At 28.8% G+C, this 21873-nt stretch overlaps 2 protein-coding genes across 2 annotated transcripts; one reads left to right on the top strand and one right to left on the bottom strand.

Moving 5' to 3' along the window:
* Positions 1 to 2513: 2513 nt before the first annotated feature.
* On the bottom strand, positions 2514 to 7700 carry LOC131169410 (MADS-box transcription factor 47-like). Its single transcript, XM_058128634.1, has 2 exons — positions 7519 to 7700; positions 2514 to 2871 (listed from the first exon to the last, which is right to left on the bottom strand). Exons 1-2 carry the CDS (start codon positions 7698 to 7700, stop codon positions 2514 to 2516), a joined length of 540 nt encoding a protein of 179 aa, XP_057984617.1.
* A 9411-nt stretch (positions 7701 to 17111) lies between these two features.
* On the top strand, positions 17112 to 19331 carry LOC110645241 (L-type lectin-domain containing receptor kinase IX.1-like). Its single transcript, XM_021798320.2, has one exon. The coding sequence runs from the start codon at positions 17213 to 17215 to the stop codon at positions 19178 to 19180; it is 1968 nt and encodes a 655-aa protein (XP_021654012.2). The 5' UTR covers positions 17112 to 17212; the 3' UTR covers positions 19181 to 19331.
* Positions 19332 to 21873: the final 2542 nt, after the last annotated feature.

The following is a 21873-nucleotide window of genomic DNA, read 5'->3' as shown; positions in this document are numbered from 1 at the left end:
TATGAAATAACATGTGAAGCTTTGAAAAAAGGCACAAGAAACATAAAATTTTCAGACTTATAAAAAAATCTAGCAGTAGACTATCATTAGTTGATGCAGAGGGCCCAGAAGTACATTAGGTTAGATAACGAGCAACAAGCTTTGAGGGGAGAGAGAAAATCTGGGAAAAATAAAGAGAAGAGACAAAATAAGAAAAAATATACCTTGGATCGGACGTACCGTTCAGAAAGAAATGAAAAGCGAAGCAGAGGAAGGTTCCATAACTACACACCTTTGAATGAACACAAATTCAGAGTATTTACGAGGATATAGAAAAATGGTGAATAGGTCAAATGGCTGAAGAAGCTCAACCCTGATACTACAGAAAAAAGAGATAAGGATAAATTTTGCAAGTTTCACGAAGATCACGGTCACACCACCAATGAATATAGGTAGCTTAAAGATGAGAAAGAGCAGCTGATTAGAGACGGTCAACTCAAACAATTTACAAGGGATAGTTGGGATGAGAGAAGAGAAACCACCTCCAGAAATAAAGAAATCATCACTGAAAAGGATGAAAGTCCGATTGGGGTAATTAATGTAATCACTGGCAGTCCAAACACAGGAAAGGTGGGCAACAAGAGGCTAGCTGAACCAAGCAGTACTAAAGGGCAAGCAATCCTCTCCACTGACAAAAATGAATTAAGCAAGGAAACAATTACCATAGGTCCAAAAGATAATGATGTAAAACAACCATATTTTGATCCTTTGGTTGTGTCTGTGCAGATAAACAGGCACACGGTAAGACGATTGCTGATCAACACAAGCAGCTTGGTGAACCTCATGATAAGAGAAGTCGTGGAGAAACTTGAACACAGAATAGAGAATCTGACCAAAGTCATGTATTCCCTGGTTAACCTAGGCGACAACACAGTCCTAGTACTCGGAACCATTAATTTAGCTGCAGTCCTAGTCAATCAAAGATACAAGAGGGAAATTTACATAGAGTTTGCAGTGATCGACATTCTTTTGTCATACAACATTATCCTCAACTTACCGGTCTTAAATGATAACAGCATAGTGATTAGCATGTAATGGTTGTGTATGAAGCTTCCTGCTCTTAGAGGAATAGCAATAGTTTGAAGGAGCCAAAAATCAACACAGGAATGTTACAAAAAATCAACTAAGGTAGTTATAGAAGTAACCCTACCAATTGAGTTATTGAAGAAATTGAAAAGCCAAATCTCACCTGAACCAGTTAACCCAATAACAGAAGAAGAATTAGAAGAGGGGAAGAAAGTGCATTTTGGAATAGCGCTTAGTGGGACAACAGAGAAGTAGTCATCCAAACACTAAAAAACAGAATTGCCACATTCACTTGGAAGGCAGAGGACATAAAGGGAGTAGATCCAGCAATAATTACTTACAAGCTAAACGTCAACCCAAAAGTGAAATAAGTCTAATAGAAGAAAAGACGTTTTGCATCAGAACGTCAGTAGGTAATAAAAAATGAAGTTAAAAAATTATTGGATGCAGGTCTGATCCAAGAGATTAAATACTCGACTTGGGTAGCCAATGTTGTTTTGATGAAAAATGCAAACAGAAAATGTTGAATGTACATGGACTACACAGACCTCAATAAAGCATGTTCGAAAGATCACTACTCGTTGTCGAGCATTGACAAGTGTGTGGACACAATAGCCAGACATGCAATGGTGTCACTAGTTAACGCTATATCAGGATACCACCAAATAAGGATGGATCCAGAAGATGAAGAGAAGACTGCCTTCTGGACAGATTCAGGAGTATTCTGCTACAGAGTAATGTAGTTTAGATTAAAAAATGCTGGGATAACATATCAGCGACTCGTGGACCAGATGTTCAATGAACAAAAAGGCCGAATAGTGGAAGTATATATCGACGATATGATTATAAAATCTAAAAAAATGGAGGATAATGCTAAACAAAGTGGGAATGAAGCTAAACCCTGATAAATGTACACTCAGAGTAAAAGCTAGCAAGTTCTTCAGTTTCATGATTTCCAAATGAGGGATAGAGGTGAATCTAGAAAAAAATTCAACCAATCCTCGACATGCAGCCTCCGAGCAACATAAAGGAAGTATAATGACTAAACGGATGAATCACGACACTTGACAGATTCATTAGTTGCTCAATTAAGAAGTGTTTAACATTCTTTCGAGCTTTAAGAGCAAGAAAAAACTTTAAATGGGTTGATGAATGCCAGGTAGCCTTTGAACAATTAAAATAATTTTTATCATCACCTCCGTTACTTGATTTACCAAAATTGAGCAAGATACTTTTTTTTTTAATCTTGCAGTAACTAAGGAGATCATTAGCTTGATTCTCATGAGCGAAGAAGAAGGAGAGTAAAGGCCAATATACTACACTAGTCAAGTACTGAAAGGATTTGAACTGAATTACCCAGTCTTGGAAAAGCTCGCCTACACAGTCTTATCAACACCAACCAAATTAGAGCCTTACTTCAAAGCCAACCCTATTAAAGTCTGAACAAATTACCCACTACAGAAGATCTTACACAAACCAGAGGCATTCAAACAATTAGCGGCATGGTTAGTTATCCTAGGAGCATACGACATCAGATACGTGTCGAAGACAGCACTGAAAGCACAGGTACTCGTAGATTTTATGGTTGAGCTAACTCCAGTTCCCAAAAGAGAAGATAAACTTAAGAAACAATGGAACATGTGGTATGATAGAGCATCAAGCTCTTCCGATGCAGGAATAGGAGTAATACTAGAAGGATCACACAAAGCAAAGTTGAAGTACGCAACAAAGCTAACATTCTGAGCAGCAAAGCTAATGTTCCAAGCAACAAATAACGTAGTCGAATACGAGGCCATCCTCATGGCACTACGAATCATCAAAGAGGTAAATGCCCAAAAGGTTAACATTTATTATGACTCATAACTCATCGTTAATCAACTATAGGGAAATTTCCAAGTACGAGATCAGAACTTAGGAAGATACGAGCTACGTGTCTAAGAAATGCTAGCACAAATCTAAGCATATAGAAAAGAAGTAAATATCCTCCAAGTACCAAGGGAGGAAAATCAAGAAACTGATAGTTTGGCAAAAGCGGCAACAGCAGGCGAGCAACACTTTTCACAACCTATCCCTCTAGGAGAGATAACAACACTAACTGTAGACAGAGAGGAAGAAGCTTTCCCAATTGAAATTGGAGATACATAGATAACACCTATCTTTTGCTAACTTGACCAAGGCATACTTCCAAAAGATCAACTTAAAGCTAAAAAAATAGTACAAAGATTAATAAGGTACAACATTCTCGATGGCTGGCTGTATAGAAGATCTTATCTCTAACTATGGTTAAAATGCATCAGTAGATAAGACGATTTATTAGTCTTGCTAGAGATCCATGAAGGACTGTGTAGCACCCATAAGGGAGCAAGAATGATTGCTAAGAAAGCATTCAGGAAGGGATCTTTCTGGCCCACTGCAATTCAGGATGCTAAAGAATTGGTACAGAAATGCCAAAAGTGCCAGGAACACAATAATATTCCTCAGAAGCTAGTAGAAAAACTTTCAATAATTAGCAGCCTTTAGCCTTTCTACCAATGGGGCATAGACATCCTTTGACCATTCCGCATAGACGACGCCACTAATGCTATCGAAAGATCCTGGGACCTGATCCTAATGCCACGTAAGCCTACAATAAGGAAAAAGGATGAGGTGGGTGGCCCTCTAGGAAGCCACTCTGACACTCAAGTCAGAGAATTGAATGTGAGAATATTGGAAGAACTGTAATGAGATTTTTAGAATAAGAATATGTGTACCTGTTTCTAGTTACTTGATTGGTATTTATAGACTTTTTAGAGAGATAGTCGTTGCTTCATTTATAGAGATAATCTTAGTTGATCCGCCAAGATTGTCTCCATGAAATCTGCTTTTGCTTTATTGCTAGCGTGACTATTGCTTGGTATGTGAGATCCAGACACTGCTTGATCATTGGCATGATTATTGCTCGGTATATCTCTTGCTCGCCTTGTTGGGTGATCGAGGTTATTTTGTTCAGTTTTGTTTTAGTCCCTAGTGTTTTACTCGGCTCATTTGATTTTTTGACCATCTAAAATAGCATTTGACTTTTTTAATTGCCATGTTAGACATTTATGTAGAATTTTGATTGTTTGACTTGGATTTTGGGTGAGTAGTATCAGTTAGAGAAGCACACTAGGAAATTAAATAAAAATTTCACTATCAAGTTATTGGTTGTAACACTTGACAACCAATGAGGGTAGGTTGACGAGGGAAAATATAGAAGTAGGGCTCTGGAGGCAAGCTTCTAAGCAAAGAAGGGGCAAGAATGAACTAAATCCCACATCAGAAAAGGAGGAAGATGTTAGGTGCTTATTTGACCTAGATAGCGCGCTATTGAGTTTTAAAGAAAGGGCCCAAGCAATCCGTGTGTGACCAAGTCATAACATTGATGCTGATATTGATTGTGGTTAGGGTTGATGTTCGAGAGGAGATAGGAGAGAGTAGAGATGATAGCGAGAGTAGAAAGAAGTAGATGATGTTAATCTCATAAATGAAAGATTGTAATGTCCATTTTCTGATGGACACACATGTGTTTTTGGGTTATAATTTGAGTCCAAATTTTAAGTTGAAGGTTAATTTGTGCTAAAATTTTAAGTTGAAGAGTTTCTTTGACCTAAGTTTTTTATTAGGATTAATGTGAATATTAGCCAAAATGTTAAAAAGTGAAAATAAGCCATTGCCTAAAAGAAATACTAGATTAACCTAAATAACTTGATATGTATTCTTATAATTAGTTGGTTTGTTAAGTGATGGTAATTTGCCTAAAACCCAGAGCAATATAAACCTAAATACTAGTTTAAATTTTGTCCATCTTTCATTAAATTAAGTATAAGATAATGTGGTTTTATATTTTATTTATGCTTCAAGTTCAATGATTATTCATGTTATAAAATGCGTTAAAAATATAAAATTATTTTTAATACCTATAAATTTCAATTTTGAGATGAAGCAATTTCTTAAGAGATGTTATGAATTTCAACTTTTAGATGGAGTAATTTCTTAAGTGACGCATCATAGCTTCTAACTAATGAGCAAGTTGAAGCAATCATTAGGCTTAGTGGTAGTACTTGAATTATTAAATGGAAACTCTATGTGACCTTTATATTGGATCTAGATTTTAATCCACTTTAGTTTCTAATTTTTTTTTTTATTTAGCATATTTTCTTTTAAATTGAATGTATCGGACAGACTTATTAAATTAGGTTTAACTGGAGATTCTTATGCTAAATTTTTCCTAATAATTAATTTTAATAAATTTTTTACTTATCAAAATAGAACTAATTATGGTAGGAGGAAAAATCCATTGAATGTGCCTTGAGTTTTATAAACTATCAAACTCAATATGATAAATTTTGAAATGGAAATTTTCATAGGATCTAGTTAGTGATAGGGAGTTTCAACTTCATTGTTTCACATCTTTAGGAGATTTAACATATATATATATATATATATATGAACATAAATCATTTTTAATACTGTAACACATTAGACAATATGAATTCTAATGACAGTTCCTTAAACAAATGGACTCGGAAAGTACATATTAAACCTAAATGTTGGATATTATATAAATGCCAACTTGATCATGGATTAATTTTGGTGGGTTACCCAACTTCTATAATTCAATTAAAAGAATACAACTAATGATATGCTTATTTCAAGATCAAAGCATTTTAATAATGATTTGATATCTTCATTTCTAGAAAAGGGAAAATATCCTTGTATCCAAACATAACATTAACATACAGATGTGGTACTTCTAGCTATTTAGGAGCAAGAAGAAAAGAATGGGTACTTCATCACCATTTGTATAATTTATTGAATGATGATAGAAGAAAAACTTAGGTGAAAGCTCATGCTAGATTATGAATAACTAGCCAATTCCATTGATAATAACAGATTAATAAGGTTACTTTTATGGTTGCCACATGCATGTGTAGAGGAGTTAATAACAAGAGTGAATTAAGTCCTACAAAAATAAGAAATTTTATTAAGAGACCTTGTGATTAAAACTTTAAATCTTTGAAGCTCCCATTTTTGTTAATTTTAGAAACATGAATCTTACACTTCAAAGAGCATGAATCCTTCTTAGTTTCAAGGGATGTCCATTTTGCCGTTCCAGCAAAGCAACTTGAATCAAATAGCTGCATACTAGTATGAACTAGTCATATATGATGTAGAAAGATTAATTAGTGCATTCACTAATTTATATATATCTTCTTTGTTTGGCCATGATTTGATGCCAAAAAGTATAATTCTCCTTATAGAAACATCCATATCTATTATTTTATAAATTTCCCTTCTTACTTTCCGTCTTAACATCCTTATTGCATATGTTCATAGGAATTTTTTTTTTTTAGAAATTAAAGGGAGAAGGAATTCAAACTTTGGACCTTGCCTAAGTCGAGGAATGCACAAAACAGACATCAAGTTAAGTCTGCGCATCCAAGCATAAATATGTGCAGTTTTGAGTCAAACTCTATGAGTGAATTTCCTAAAATTGAAAGTGAAGCATATGCTTTTCATCTAATCTTGAACCTCCTTGATTATGATTCTTTTTCTACATTTACAAGCTCAATTTACTCCCTACACTCCACCTTCCAAATTGATTTAAACATTAGAGCTGATGTGCAGTGTTCAAGTTACACCCAAAAGTTTAACCCCCACCTCATATTAACTATAAGAAAATCAAAACTCTTTCCTCTTTGTTGTGCATTGATCTGAGTTTACCATGCTTAACCTATCCCAAATTCACAATTATATATTTCTAAGGAATCATTTCTAGAGAGAAACTAGAAAAAGGAGAAAGTTAGACACTTAATAGGATCCTTTGTATTTTGTCTAGGAAAAGTTGGAATTTGACAGGTATTACTCTCATCATATCAGTTACAGCAAGGGATAAGCAGTGACCCAGCATTTCCAATAGCTTTCCCTATATATATACTGCATTTTACGGCATTAGTCTGCTACATCATATTGAAAATGCAAACAATAGCTTCTCGTAACAGTAATCTACTTGCTACTGCTAGTCTTGTTTCTGGACTGGGGTTATCATGATCCTAGTTAAGATCTTTATAGAGATGTATTTATTGCTAGCCTAACATAAGTGATAATTTTTAAACTCATTCTATCATGTTATGGGCAAGAGAGGCCAAGAACCTTGTTTTCTCCTGTGAAAGCATGCAAAATTTTCCGTACTTCTGTACGCAAATCCTATATCTAATTGTATATGGCAGGTTTTACAGGTTGATTGAAAGAAATAGGCAAGTCACAGGTAAGTGAATATTTCTGAGGTACAGAAAAATATTAAGGTCAGAGAACTTGCCAATTGTTCTATAGATGGAGCTAGAGCAGAAAGAACAAAATACTATAGAAATCATATATGTAGTTTTGAACTAAGAAAGAAGCTATGGATATTATTATAGAAAAATATTGTCAAACCTGGAGCTTGCAAATTCATACAGCTTGCCAGAGCTAGAAAATATCGCAAGTCCAATTTCTGCATCACAAAGAATTGCTAGTTCTTTTGCCTTCTTAATCAATCCCTTTCTTCGCTTCGAAAAAGTCACTTGCCTGCTTGCAGAATTATCAATTCTACGAATCACAATCTTCCCTCTTCCCATTTCTTCAGCTCTATATTAATTCTAGGGTTTCTGCAAGAAATTAAAGTAATCAAGAAAGCAAATATAATCTAAAAATGAACAACCACATATTGTTAGGTTAAGACAAAACAAGGTTTGAAGAAAGCTTACTGGTTAAGCCAAAGGAAGTCTTTAGGTTATAATCAGAAAGTGGATTGGATGCTACCAAGACCTATCATTTATAATAAGCTAGAAATTTGAAAGTGAAACTGCTTATAATTGGAATTTGGAATATATATATATAATGAACAAGTACTATGCTACAGTAATGTATGGTAGGGTATATAGGGTGAGTACTATTCAGTTTGAACCGAATAAATTAAACTGAACCGCCTTAATTTGATAATTTTATTCAGTTTTTAAAATAATTCTGTTCCGTTCGGTTCAGTTTTATATTTTAAGAATTTTGGTTATTTTAGTTCTATTTGGTTTTGGAGAAAAAAATAGTTGAACCAAACCAAATTACTTTATTAATTTTTAAATTGATTTATTTTTATAGAGAATTTATGAATTATATGTAATTATATATATATATATATATATATATATATATATATATATAAATTGTTTAATTTTATTTATTAATGGTTATTATGCTCAAATTAAGGTCAAATCAGACCAAATAACTTGAAAATCAAGTCTAAATTAAAAAATCCATCCAAACTCAAAAATCAATCGATTCAAATCGAATCAAACCGAAATAGAGCAGTTCGGTTTGATTCAATTTCTAAAATATAGTAATTCGATTAATTCGATTTTGATGATTTAATTCAGTTCGATTTAGTTTGAACCGAATACTCTGTCCAAAGTGTATATACACACCTTGTATTTTCAGTATTATTATTAACTTAATGGGCTGCCGTCGGCCAAATAATTTAGTGACACGAGGAAAGTAATTATATGATGAAACATTAAGGGTAGTATTTTTACATTGATGTAGCATGCCCAAAGTTGAGTTAATCTAATTATGATTTATATATTAAAGCTAACTTTAAGCATCTATATATGTTATTATATAGAAATTATTCATTAATGCCCTCACTGTATTAAGTTATAATGAAAGGTTAAAGAGTTGATACTTTCATTTTTTTTATTTTTATATATTTTTTATAAGGTTATAATAATAATTACTTTTATTCTATGCACCCATTAAAATTCATTTAATACACCTTACTAAGATTAGAAACTATAATTTTAATGATAATTGCATCCTACTAGTATGGAGAATGTTGTATTTGTTACTTCCTCCATTTTGTTTCGAGTGCTTTTTATTTTTATTTAAAAAATATTAATAATTGGTTAAAATATCTTTGAAATAGGATGAAGTGAATATTAAAATTAATTTTTTTTTCTATACCAATTGATGCAATAAATAAACCTTAATAAAAATAAATAACATATTGAATAAATTTTAATTAGTGTATATTTCCATTCATTTGAAAATTTTTCTAAGGTTGTCAAAAGAAAATGTGAAGTGGAAGAGTATAATTCTTTTTACCATTAAGCTCTCTTGGAAGGACAGAATCAATCGTCATTGATAGGAGAAATTGCATTTTCTGTTCTGTATAGTATTCTGAGTATTTTGGTAGACAGACTGTGCATTTGCAGTCTCAGTTAAAGGCCTTGTATGTTGTGTCAGACATTGCCTTAGAATTAGAGAAATAGGGAATGAGAATTGCTTTTTATTAAAGTTTCCTAGTATGGCAAAAATTGCAACCCTCATATTCTTTCATGGCTGTAGCACTTTTCCCACTTGCTATTAATTTCTTCCCTTTTTTCACTACTACTGCTAGGTGGTTAATTCTGCCTAAGCCTTTTTATTCTTTTGTTTTTCTTCTTAGAAACAAAAAAGGAAATTCCCTCTTTCTGAAAGCACTAATTTAAAATTAAAAATGTTTGCCATACTTTTCCCTTATGTTTTAATACTTTTAATCATATCAGAATTGATTTTGTGCATGATGCTTCCTGTTTTAAAAGATGCTTAATCAAATTTGATTTGATTGTTATATTTACTTAAATTAAAAAAAAAATAAAAAAGATTTAGACTTCATTTATTTTATAGAAAATATTTTCTTGTAAAATATTTTTTACATTTTTTAGGGCTTGGGATACCTATAAAATATGATAAATGAAAAATATTTTCCTAATCAAAGAAAAAATTAAGTCATTTTTAAGAAAAATGACTTCTTCCTCTCAAAAGAGGAAGTCATTTTTTATTTTATAAACTTTGATAATCTTATTAAAATGTGAAAATATTTATACATAAATGATATAAATATATACCGTTAGTTTAATATTGTAATTAAATAATGAAAAATATTTTTATGATTTTTATAAAAAAAATTTCATATATAAATTATTTTTTTGAAATAAATGGAACTTTATTTTAAGTAAATTCAATCTACAAATCGTAAAAATCAATTAAATCACTTCATATTATTTATAATTATATAAATTAATATAAAAAATTAATAAAATTAAATCATTTATTTATCTATTATAGTATATCATAAAATAATTTAATTAGCTTAATCTACGAATAATGTCATGGGTTAAATCAACTTAAAAATTTCTAAAAAATAATGCCATGATCAAGCTAAAAGAAATATTTCTTTTCTTTTTAAGCCACAAAGAAAATTTAAGGATTATATATATATGTATACGCACTTAACAAACTTCAAATGACATGAATATATAGTTTAGTGAATAAAAACATTAATTAATTAATTATTAATTAATTAAGTAAATTGTATTGATTAATCCACCAAAACATAAAATATTTAGAGAGTTGACTGACACACATGTGGAGGACTAAAATGGGCATCCGCCAATCGAGGAGATTGTTGGCACGCTTGTATCAAATCTTAGCCAATAGCAAACATTCCCCACAATTAATAGGACCCTTGTCTATACTAAATTAATTTTATAAATCAAAGTAAACTTTAATTACTATACTAAATTAATTTCTATTATTAATTATAATATATTTCACATTATTATAATTAATGATCAGAATAAATTTATTATATAAATAATAAATTTATTTTATATTTTTTTCAATAGAGTAAATATTAAATTCGAATTCTTTCCTTTTTAATATAATAAATATATACTCTCTCTATTTACTTTTATCTATCAATTTTATTTATCAAAATAAAAATTGAGAAATATTAATTATTTTCTTAATTTTATTCTTATTTATACTAAACACAATAACTATTTTTATAATATCTTAAAATTTAACTTATTTAGATAAAATAAAAGATAATTTAATCAAATTAAAGAGTATTTTATAATAATTTAAGTGGTTTAATTATTTTTTAAATTATTATAAAAAATCTTAAACAGTTGAGGAAGAGAGTATTATACTTTACCTCGATTTTAGACCTAAAAACACTTCATTAAATATTATAGAGGAGTTAAATGGTAGGGGCAGGGTCTAAGACTCCAATAATCATGAAGGTTTGGTGGAGGTCTCAAGAAGCAACTTGCTATTGGCTAAAGCCCATGTGAAGGTGACCAATTAGATTCGATCTTAGCAGAAGGTGCAAGGGAAAAAGACCTTGGATTAAGGAACCCTAATTTCAAGATTAGATTAAATTAAGCAATAAGCAGTTCTTTAGCCTCCTGCTTCGAGCTTGGCCAGGTGTCAATCATCAACAAATCATATATGTACAAAGACCAAGAAGAAAAAGATCGATGTATCAAAATTTTCCATTAAATTATCATCCCAACAATGGAAAAGTCACTTTAATGACCAAACCCACCATTGAAAATCACTTCTTTCTAGTTGTGATGTTATAAATTAATGGCAGAAGCACATGAACTTTATCATGACCTCCAATTTTCTCCAACCAATAAAGGAAGATATCAGATATGAGAGAGAGAGAGAGAGAGAGAGAGAGGCATGCTTGTCCCTTTCGATAGGCAAAGCCCACCTGACCATGTTTTCAATACAAAATCTTCTTACTTCTAGTTCTAGTGTATATAGGTAACTTAATCTTACCTTATTGGCATTTTATGCTTGAATTATTTCTAGTTTTTAGGGTTAGGGTTTGTCTCCCTTCACTTTCCTTCCTTCCAAAGAGATTATTATTGCACCATTTCTGCTTCTCTGTATCACTGCTGGGTACCTTGTCATTGCCCAAACTTCTTCATTATATATATATATATATATATGAAATTCTAATATTTTCATTTATTCATGTGTGCTAGAAAGACTCATTGATATGTTTTTTCTATGTGCACAATAATTTTTTGCTAACTATAGCTTAGGTTATTGGCTTTTAAGTGTCACTGCAAATATATATATATATATATATATACACACATACATACAAACACATAAGCATTTTTTTATCATATAATAATGAATATTATAATTAATTTAATTACTATTTATAACTTTTTTATATTAATCTATTAATTCTTATAATTCAAAATAAAACTGATAGAATCAATGATGGATCAATTGTAACAATTATGTTCATACATTTTATCAAATATATAGGATTCATTTTTAAGAAGAAATTAAATTAAATTCTCATACGGTTATACTTATTCATATTTCCTTTAAATGAACTTTTTTTTAATTAAAAAAAATAAATAAATTATTTCATTCCAAATATTAAAATTAATAAAATAGAAATTAATTTAACTTAATTTTTTAAATAAAATTTTAATTTCTAAATAGAAAAACATAAACTAATAGTTGAACACGAAACATCAATCCATTGCCCAAAAGCTAAATCAAGAACCACCACAAAAGATATAATTTAAGATGGGTAAATAATAATTTTTACCGTTGATTATGAATTGTTTATGCGCAAAGTGAAATATAATTTTATTTTTTAAAAATGAAATGACAACACTTCTTTAAAAATCAATATACTTTTGAATATCAGAATTCTCACAAGTTAATGGTCACACTGCTATCGATCGATTGGTCACTTAATTTCTGTAGCAGCTCAAATCCAATAACTATTCATTACAACCACCCACACGAAACGTCCAATTATTAATAAATTTGAGGCCCATATAGGTTTGAGGTTAAAATTTAAAAAATTATTTTTTTAAATTATTATTTGAATATTATTAAAAATAATTTCAAAAACATTTAATTATTTTAAAATTTTGCAAATAATACATATTAAAATATGTTTCTAAATTAATTTTTAATAATATATATATATTTTTTAATTTCAACAACAAATACCAAATAAATTCATAGTTTTTCCTTTCTTTTTCTATTCTACAAGTTGCTTGTCGTTCTTGTAAACTAATCAAATTAGCTTATAAGTTATTAAAATAGGTTACATATTTATTTGTAATAATTTTTAAATTTATAAATTAAAAAAAAAAGATAAATTAAGAGATCTAATTTTTTATTTTGGTACTTATAAATTAGTTTGACAAAAATACTTTATTATATAAATCTTATTTAATTTTTAAAATTTTACGATAAATCTTATTTTAATATCATTTTAAGTTATTTTAATAATAAATGTGCTTATAAATTATTTTTTATCAAATATAATAACTACTTATCAATTACTTATGAACATTAAATACTTATAAGCTAATTTTCATAAACTAAATTAAATATACTATTAAATCAAAGGTGGTTCCCATAATTAGAAATTTTTATCTAGAACTTATTCACTATATATTCAAGATAAATACGTAACATTTATATATTTAATGAGTGAATCCTACTATATGTCTTATGTCTTGAATTCATATAACAAGCTAGTGAAATCAAAAAAGCACTTAGCTTTTTGGATGATAATTTTAATATTATACTTCTATATGATATGAGGATTATATTCTGCCTCCCAAATCATTGAAAATATTCAATGACTGTGATACAGATCATGTTGTTGTAAGCAATCTCCAATCATTAATTTGAACCAGTAGCTCAACGTATTTAGGCCCAATAGCCCGATGATTCTGAAAAATCAGATCCAGCATACACTTCCAGGGCCCAGTCCAGCCCCAAAATCCAACAAGATGACTACTGTGAGTATTTACATTTAAAAAGAGAAAATACCAAAAAGGGGTGAGAGAAGAGTGTTTGCTAAGATATGATAATATTGTAATAGCAGATGGTATAAATTAATATTATTAATTAAAATTAAAAAGATATTGTGAAAAATAGCAAATAAATTTTAATAATTTTATCATATTCTTAAATACACTCCATAAAATATAATACAATTAACTTTTGATACTTATTTTAATTTTAGTAATTAATTCATTAGATAATAAATATACATGAACTAGTTAACATGGTGTATTGTTTAAGATGAAAAAAAAAATATATTTTAGTAATTGTTTCACTATCTATTAAAAAATATTTTTATAAATTAAAAAATTTAGTCCAAATTAAATAATTTTGACACTCAATGCTAAAATTAAAATTGATGTTAAATTTTAAGGATCAAAATTAATCAAATTAAAATTTTCAATTAAATTAAAAATGCATATAAATATAGAAATTTCTTTTTGTTTACGCAATTACAGCTAAGACTTTCACAATAAATTCAGAGATTTCAAGTTAACATTATCGTGATTTAGTTGTTGATTTTTTTTTTATATTTTTATTTTAAAACATTCCATCTATATTAACTCATTCGATATTTTATGTTGGTTAGATTTTTTTTTTTGGCAATAATCAATGACTAATAATCACGTTAATTTATGACAAATGATTTCTAACATAGAATTAAACTGATTTAGAGAAGACTTCCTGCAATTTAGGGAAATCAGGCACCTTATTTTATAAAAGGATATTCATTAGAAAATAAATTATCCTTCCATAAGCTATATTTATAGTTGAAAAATGATAATTTATATTAAATTTCTTTTCTTGATAGAAAATTGTTTTCATCTAATTATATATTTTATAATTATGTTAATTATATTGTATTTAAATAATAGCTATGTTCTTCTTATAAAATTTGGACGGTGGCAATTTGAATTAACTGATACTTCAATTTACATTATGTAGAAAAAAATAGGCTAGTCTAACTCTATCCTAAAATTTAATTTAAAGAAAGGAGATTTACCCAAATCTTATACATAACATAAAACAGTTTATTTTAAATTATTGCGGGATAATACACACCCTTCATGCTCAGGTATCAATATGTGGAATGTGAAATTTACAGATAAATATATTTATAAGTACCTAATACTAAAATAAGATAAACTCTGACATCATATAGAAAAAAAAATATATTAAATTTAATTCTACCCTAAAAGCTACTTCAAGAGGAGGAAATTTGCATATATAGCACAAATATCTTATGGTTTGTGAGAAAACAAACTTGCTTCTATCATTTCTTATGAAGGACAAGAGATGGGGACCTTTTAAACGGTAAAAGAATGGAGGATACCTAAAAATCCGTTGACTTTGAATTTGACCAACTAAATGACTTCTTTTTCCTTCACTGTTTAAACATGTACGTATAGAATATTTCTTACACCGGTCCAGCTCTATATTGTGATTTCCAGGAACTTGCGATTGGTGCTCCTGAGAAAGTCGTTGCTTTTGGTTTTAAAAGCGAAATAAAATATATCTAAAAAAATTTACGATATATTATAAATTTAAAATATATAAATTTTACATATAATTTTATATGTAAATTTTATTATATATTATATAAAATAAATTTAAATAAAAATTTCTCATATTTCTTAATTTATTGGATTTAATTTTTATGGTCAATACTTAGAATTTAATTTATGGACTCAATATGGAGATAATCCTTTAAACTGTCTTGAAAAAGTTACCCATTGTTTTTGACATTTAAAATGAAAAAAAATCAAGGCAATGAGATTGCTATAATTTAAATTTCAATTTCTTGAAATGAACCCTTGATGATTAAGCTATTGACATGGACCTAATAATAAAAATAAATTAATTTATATGCGTAATTAATACTGATTTTGACAACATCTAACTCAAATAATAATAATAAAAATCTTAAAACTTTGATTGTTTGGATCATAAGAAGGTGTCAGTGATGGATAGATACGATCAATTAAAAATTTAAGTTTTAGATATATGAATTATTTAAATTTCATTATATATTTTAATAATGATAATGCTTCTGATATTTTTAATGGTTGATTTGATTGAATACTATCTATATAGATTTTAATTGAGTTTATTATGAGTTTAGATTTAAAAAATAATATTCATATCAAGTTTGAATTTATATATTGAATATCTATTTCTTAAACTTATTTATATAAATAATTAATTAAATATAAAATAATTTTTTTATATAATATTTATGATTTTTGTATATTACATTCAAATAAATAAAAATTAAATAATTTATAAAAATATTATATAAATTATTAGTTAAAATATAAAAGCTAAATAAGTTGAGTATTATTCAAATAATAGGAATTAGGTTATATGAATGGATTCAAGTAATTTAAAATAAATTTTAATTAAATTTAAGCGTTAAAAATATTAATTAAATACAAATTTACATAGAATAATTTTCGGGATTGCCTACTTCCTACCACCCTAATATATTTTGTATCAGTGACCCAAATCTATATAAAATTTATCGATGATAACACTGAAGGCATATTGTATAGTAAATTAATGGCAACAAAATTTTACCCTGAAGTTGAATTAATCTATAATATATATAAAAATATAGAGTAATAATGAGATTGTGGTTGAATTTAGTAATAACAAATTGCGGGTCTAAAAATAATAAAGAAATTTATAATTATTTAAAAAATCTTTAATTTAATTAGTTAGATAGGTTTTCTATTTAAATCTAAATTTTATTATCTATAAGATAAATATAAGAAATTATATTTAAAATAAGATAAGGAAAAAAGAATTAGAATTTTTTAAAAATTAATTTTTATAAATATAAGAATTTTAATTATAATAGTGTTAGAATTTAATTTATTTATGGATTTAATTTGACGCATAAACTCTTATTATTAAAAATTATTAGTAATGTATTATTTGTCACTAAAAGTTATTAATGACGAATTAGTATGAATTAACTACTGTTGTTATTTTTTTTTTGTTTTGATATTCCTTAATAAAATAAAATTTTATTTTGAATAGAAAATCAATTTAACAAATCAAATTAAAAAATTTTTAAATAATAATAAATTTGTATATTATTCTTTAGTCGACTCAAATAGAGAGCAATTTGTCATTATAAAATTTAACCATATATATTTTTTTCAATCACATTATTCTCCTCTTTTCACTTATATATATATATATATATATATATATATATATATATAAAGAACTGGAGACTGGTGTATAAGGAAAACTTTTGTAATATACACTAAAAATATGGTAAAATCTATCCATAAATATGAGGTTCTAATTTTTTATTGGCTAGATATATACGCCAAGAATTTTCGATACATAGAAATGTATACACCTAACGAATTTTTACTTACAAAAGCTCTTATTTTATTGTTATATATAGCAGGCAGCTATGCTACGTCGGCTACCTTGTTCTTTGTCTTTCATCACTATGCATGCATTGTTTTTCTTCCTTCCATTACTTCTTCTTCCCTCTGCTCATTCTGTTAACTTCAAATTAACTCGCTTTGATCCAGATGTAAACGGCATAATTTACCATGGGGACGCAGCACCTTCTGCTGGTGCGGTTGAGTTAATTTTCAGAAATACATACACATGTCGTGTTGGTTGGGTCACCCATGCTGAAAGGGTCCGCATCTGGGACTCCAATTCGGGGCAACTTTCCAATTTCACAACTCATTTCTCCTTTGTCATCGACACTCAAGGTCGTTCCAGTTATGGCCATGGCCTTGCATTCTTCCTTGCTTCTGTTGGATTTGAAATCCCACCAAATTCTGCTAGTGGGTTTTTAGGCCTCTATAACACTTCAACGATTGATAGTTCTTCTCAGAACCAAATAGTTCACGTGGAGTTTGATTCATTATCAAATCCGGATTGGGATCCAGAGCCTCCAGTTGGGCATGTGGGGATTAACAACAATTCTCTTAGTTCGGCTGTGCACACTCCTTGGAATGCTAGTTTTCACAGTGGAGATACTGCTGATGTGTGGATTACTTACGATGCTACAGCAAAAAATTTGAGCGTCTTATGGACTTACAAGAAAACCTCAAATCCTTTAGAGAATTCTAGTCTATCTCACACAATTGATCTGATGAAGGTTTTGCCTGAGTGGGTCACTATTGGATTTTCATCTGCAACAGGTTCAAGCATGGAGCGAAATCTACTTTTATCTTGGGAATTCAATTCAACTTTGGATACAAATGATAGCAGTTCAAAGAGGATCAGAATAATAGTTGGTGTTGCAGTTTGTGCTCTATCAGCTGGGGCGATCATAGGAATTCTGATTTCTTGGAGGAGGAGGAAACAGAAGGTGGCACGGAAAGAAGGGGAGAAAGTAAACATGACATCAATCAATGAAGACCTTGAAACAAGAGCTGGACCAAGAAGGTTTTCTTATGAAGATCTTGTTTCAGCTACCAATAACTTCTCAAATGAAAGGTTGCTGGGGAAAGGAGGGTTTGGTGCTGTTTACAAGGGATACTTAATTGACATGGATTTGGCTATTGCCGTGAAGAAAATTTCAAGGGGATCTAGACAAGGTAAAAAGGAGTATATTTCTGAGGTGAAAACCATTGGCCTATTGAGGCACCGGAATCTAGTGCAACTCTTGGGCTGGTGCCATGATAAAGGTGAATTTCTACTTATTTATGAATTCATGCCAAATGGAAGCCTTGATGCTCACCTCTTTGGCAAGAAGAGTCCTCTTACCTGGGCTGCGAGGTACAAGATATCTCTTGGCTTGGCCTCGGCATTGCTTTATCTTCATGAAGAATGGGAGCAATGTGTGGTTCACCGAGATGTGAAATCAAGCAATGTAATGCTAGACTCAAATTTTAATGCCAAACTTGGTGACTTTGGATTAGCTAGGCTCATGGACCATGAGCTTGGCCCCAAGACAACTGGGTTGGCAGGAACTCTAGGCTACTTGGCTCCAGAATACATAAGCACAAGAAAGGCTAGTAAGGAATCTGATGTGTACAGCTTTGGAGTGGTTGCTCTGGAGATTGGAAGTGGAAGGAGGGCAATTGATCACATTGAAGAGGAGAACGAAATGAGTTTGGTGGAGTGGATTTGGGAACTATATGGACGAAAGAAACTTCATGTGGCTATTGACAAGGGTCGTTTCATGGATTATGAAGAGAAACAGATGGAGTGCTTGATGATTGTCGGACTATGGTGTGCTCACCCTGATCACAGTTTGAGGCCATCAATAAGACAAGCAATTCAAGTTTTAAATTTTGAGGCCCCAATCCCAAATCTACCTCCTAAGATGCCTGTGCCCATGTATCGTGTGCAAGTCGCACATGTCAACTCAGTTGAACCCTCCATAACTAACTCCAGTATAGGATTGGGCCGCTGAGCGGTATGGATTCTCTTAGTAAACACATTATATAAGTATCTTACATTGTTGAAGAGAATAAACAGGTTTCCCGTTGCAGAAACCTGAAACATTCTTGTGAAATAACTTATCTCCAAGCTTTAGCTTATTCTTTAGCACATCTTTGATTAAACCCCTAGATTTATTTATCAGTTCATCTCTCTGCATATTCGTGTATTTGTCTCTATCTGGTTGTGTCTCAATTTTACTTGTCCCCCTGCACATCGAGCTTTTGCCTCGCATTTAGGATTTTGAGGTTCAAACTGAAACTATTTAGATATTATATAGAAAAAGAAAAATTAAACCACTGAATGATCCCAAATATCTCAAATGACATGATGAATAAATGGATATAGTAAATTTTAATTCTATCCAATTATTCCCTCGATTTGACTTGATTATTAACTTGTTTTAATTTAGAAAAAATTCAAAATGATAGAAATTCGAATGATTCATAAAAGAAAGAGTTCAATTGAAGTTTAATCCAATGATTTATATGATTCAATTTAAAACTAATCCATTTAGTTTGATTCAATTAACTAAAATTTAATCTAATAATTAAATGAATAAAATTAATTTTTTTTTAAAATTAACATTTTGATTCAAAATGATGTACGATCATAAATTAATTTAAAATTATTTATGTATAATGATTTAATAAATAATTTAAATTATCACACAATTCAAAATAACTCAACTAATATATTAAAAAAATTGAAATGATTCACAATCTAAAACAAATCAACTCAAACTTGTAAAATGTGTCATTTGCCACCTTTTTGAATAAGTTATGAGAATGCTTTGATTTTAAAAATGCCATTTTCCATTTTGGACCCATACTAATCTTAATTAGTTGACTGTATTACTTGTACCTAATCGCTGCATATGACAAAACTAATGTACTTTTTTCGGTAAATTGTAATTATAATATAAAATTTAAGAAAAAAAAATTAAATAAGTCTGTGAACTTTCAATAGCAAAATGTTAAATAAGTTTAAAATTAATTTTTAGACTAAATAAGTTCAGTAATTTCAAATCAAGGCTAAATAAGTTCAGAATTAAAAAAATATTAATTTTTTCCTAATTTTTTATATTGAAAATTATTTATTAGTTTTAATTAAAATAAAATTTAAAAAATTAAAAAAATGGTGAAGAAAAATTATTTAATTATTAAAGTTATTATTTTTAATATTTTATAATTTAAAAACCAGAAGAATAATATTTTATTATTAGAAAAATAATATTTTATTAGGTATGAATTTATTTAATCTTAATTAGAAAGTATAAGGGTTTATTTGATCTAAAATATAATTTTGAGTTTATGTGACATTAACTAAAAGTATATGGACTTATTTGATTGTTTTCATAAAGTTTGTGTAATTTTATATTAAACTAATTAATATATAATAGGATCAAAATTGTATAATTAAGAGTTTAATAAATTAGAATTCAAAAGAAAAATAAAGGTTTAGGAATTTTTTTTAATGCATTTTTCTTCTTTAAGTATGATAAAAAAGTAGTGCTAGGAAAAAAAAAATCAAAAGGCTATGAAAATTATGTTTCTAAAGTGGAAATGGCTTATCAAGATTATTATTAATTAACTATTTTGTTTTTAGTCTTTGTTTCTCTCTGTTATTCGTCTTGTTCTTAATTTATTATTATTCTTCTTCTTCTTGTCTGGAAGGAGCTGCTGAGGCCAAACCTTTCGTTGTTAGTCTTTCTTTCTCTATGGTACTTTTTCTTCATGAACGCACTTCTAGATTTCATTACTATAGGACAATGGCTAACTTCATCTAGTCTTCTCTTTAAAAAAAAACAATAACGACGACGACGACAACAACAACTTGATGTCTTAGTCTAAGCCGTCTGTAAGGCTCCATTCTCTCTTCTGCACCTAAGCCTTCTTAAGATATGGACTATTTTCTCATGTGGAAAATGAAAATCTTTCCATCTAATTTCCAAGTCTAAACAGTGAAGGGCCCTAGAAATTAAAATCAAGGTGCCCTAACCCATCACTTAACTATACTACCAATCTCATTAATTGAGAAATTGTAATGAAATTTAATTGTCCATCAAAGTGATCAGTAGTAAAACTTGAACTCTTAATTTAATAAGAGCATTGATTAAGCATGACCAATTGAACAAATTTCAATCACTAAAAATTGTTAATTTACATAATATATTTGCAATTGATGCATACTCTCAAATTTAAGTTTTATTTGTTCTATGAAAAATATTTTCTTAAAAATATTTTTTATATTTTTTAATATTTTTTTGGAATTGATGCATTTTCCAATCAAAGTGAAAATTAAATCTTTTTTTTTAGGTAATGACTTCTTGATTTCAAAAAAGAAAGTCATTTTTTTTTATAATTTTATTAAAATGTGAATACATGCATACATAATATAAATACACATAATTAATTTAATATTACAATCAAATAAAAAAATATTTTCATAGAAAATATTTTTAAAAAAATATTTTCATAGAAAATATTTTAAAAAAAATATTTTTCATAAAAAATATTTTCTATATATAAGTTATTTTTCACAAAATAAATGAAGCTTTATTTTATAAATTTTTTTTGTTTCATTTTTCACAAGTCTAGATTTGCATTTTTTTTTTAAACATAAACTTCAATAGATTTTCATTGATCTATTTCCTTTCAAAGAAAT

This window comes from Hevea brasiliensis, chromosome 10 (genome assembly GCF_030052815.1).
Source record: "Hevea brasiliensis isolate MT/VB/25A 57/8 chromosome 10, ASM3005281v1, whole genome shotgun sequence".
Taxonomy (NCBI): Eukaryota; Viridiplantae; Streptophyta; class Magnoliopsida; order Malpighiales; family Euphorbiaceae; genus Hevea; species Hevea brasiliensis.
The sequence above is the reverse complement of the archived record's forward strand: the minus strand, read 5'-3'. Positions and strand labels throughout refer to the sequence as shown.

Coding starts and splice junctions, on each gene's coding strand:
- LOC110645241 (XM_021798320.2), top strand. CDS start 17,213: ATGCTACGTCGGCTACCTTGTTCTTTGTCTTTCATCACTATGCATGCA.
- LOC131169410 (XM_058128634.1), bottom strand. CDS start 7,700: ATGGGAAGAGGGAAGATTGTGATTCGTAGAATTGATAATTCTGCAAGC. Junction 2,872..7,518: donor TATGAATTTGCAAGCTCCAG/GTTTGACAATAT, acceptor GATGATTCGTAG/TGCCATGAGGATGGCCTCGT.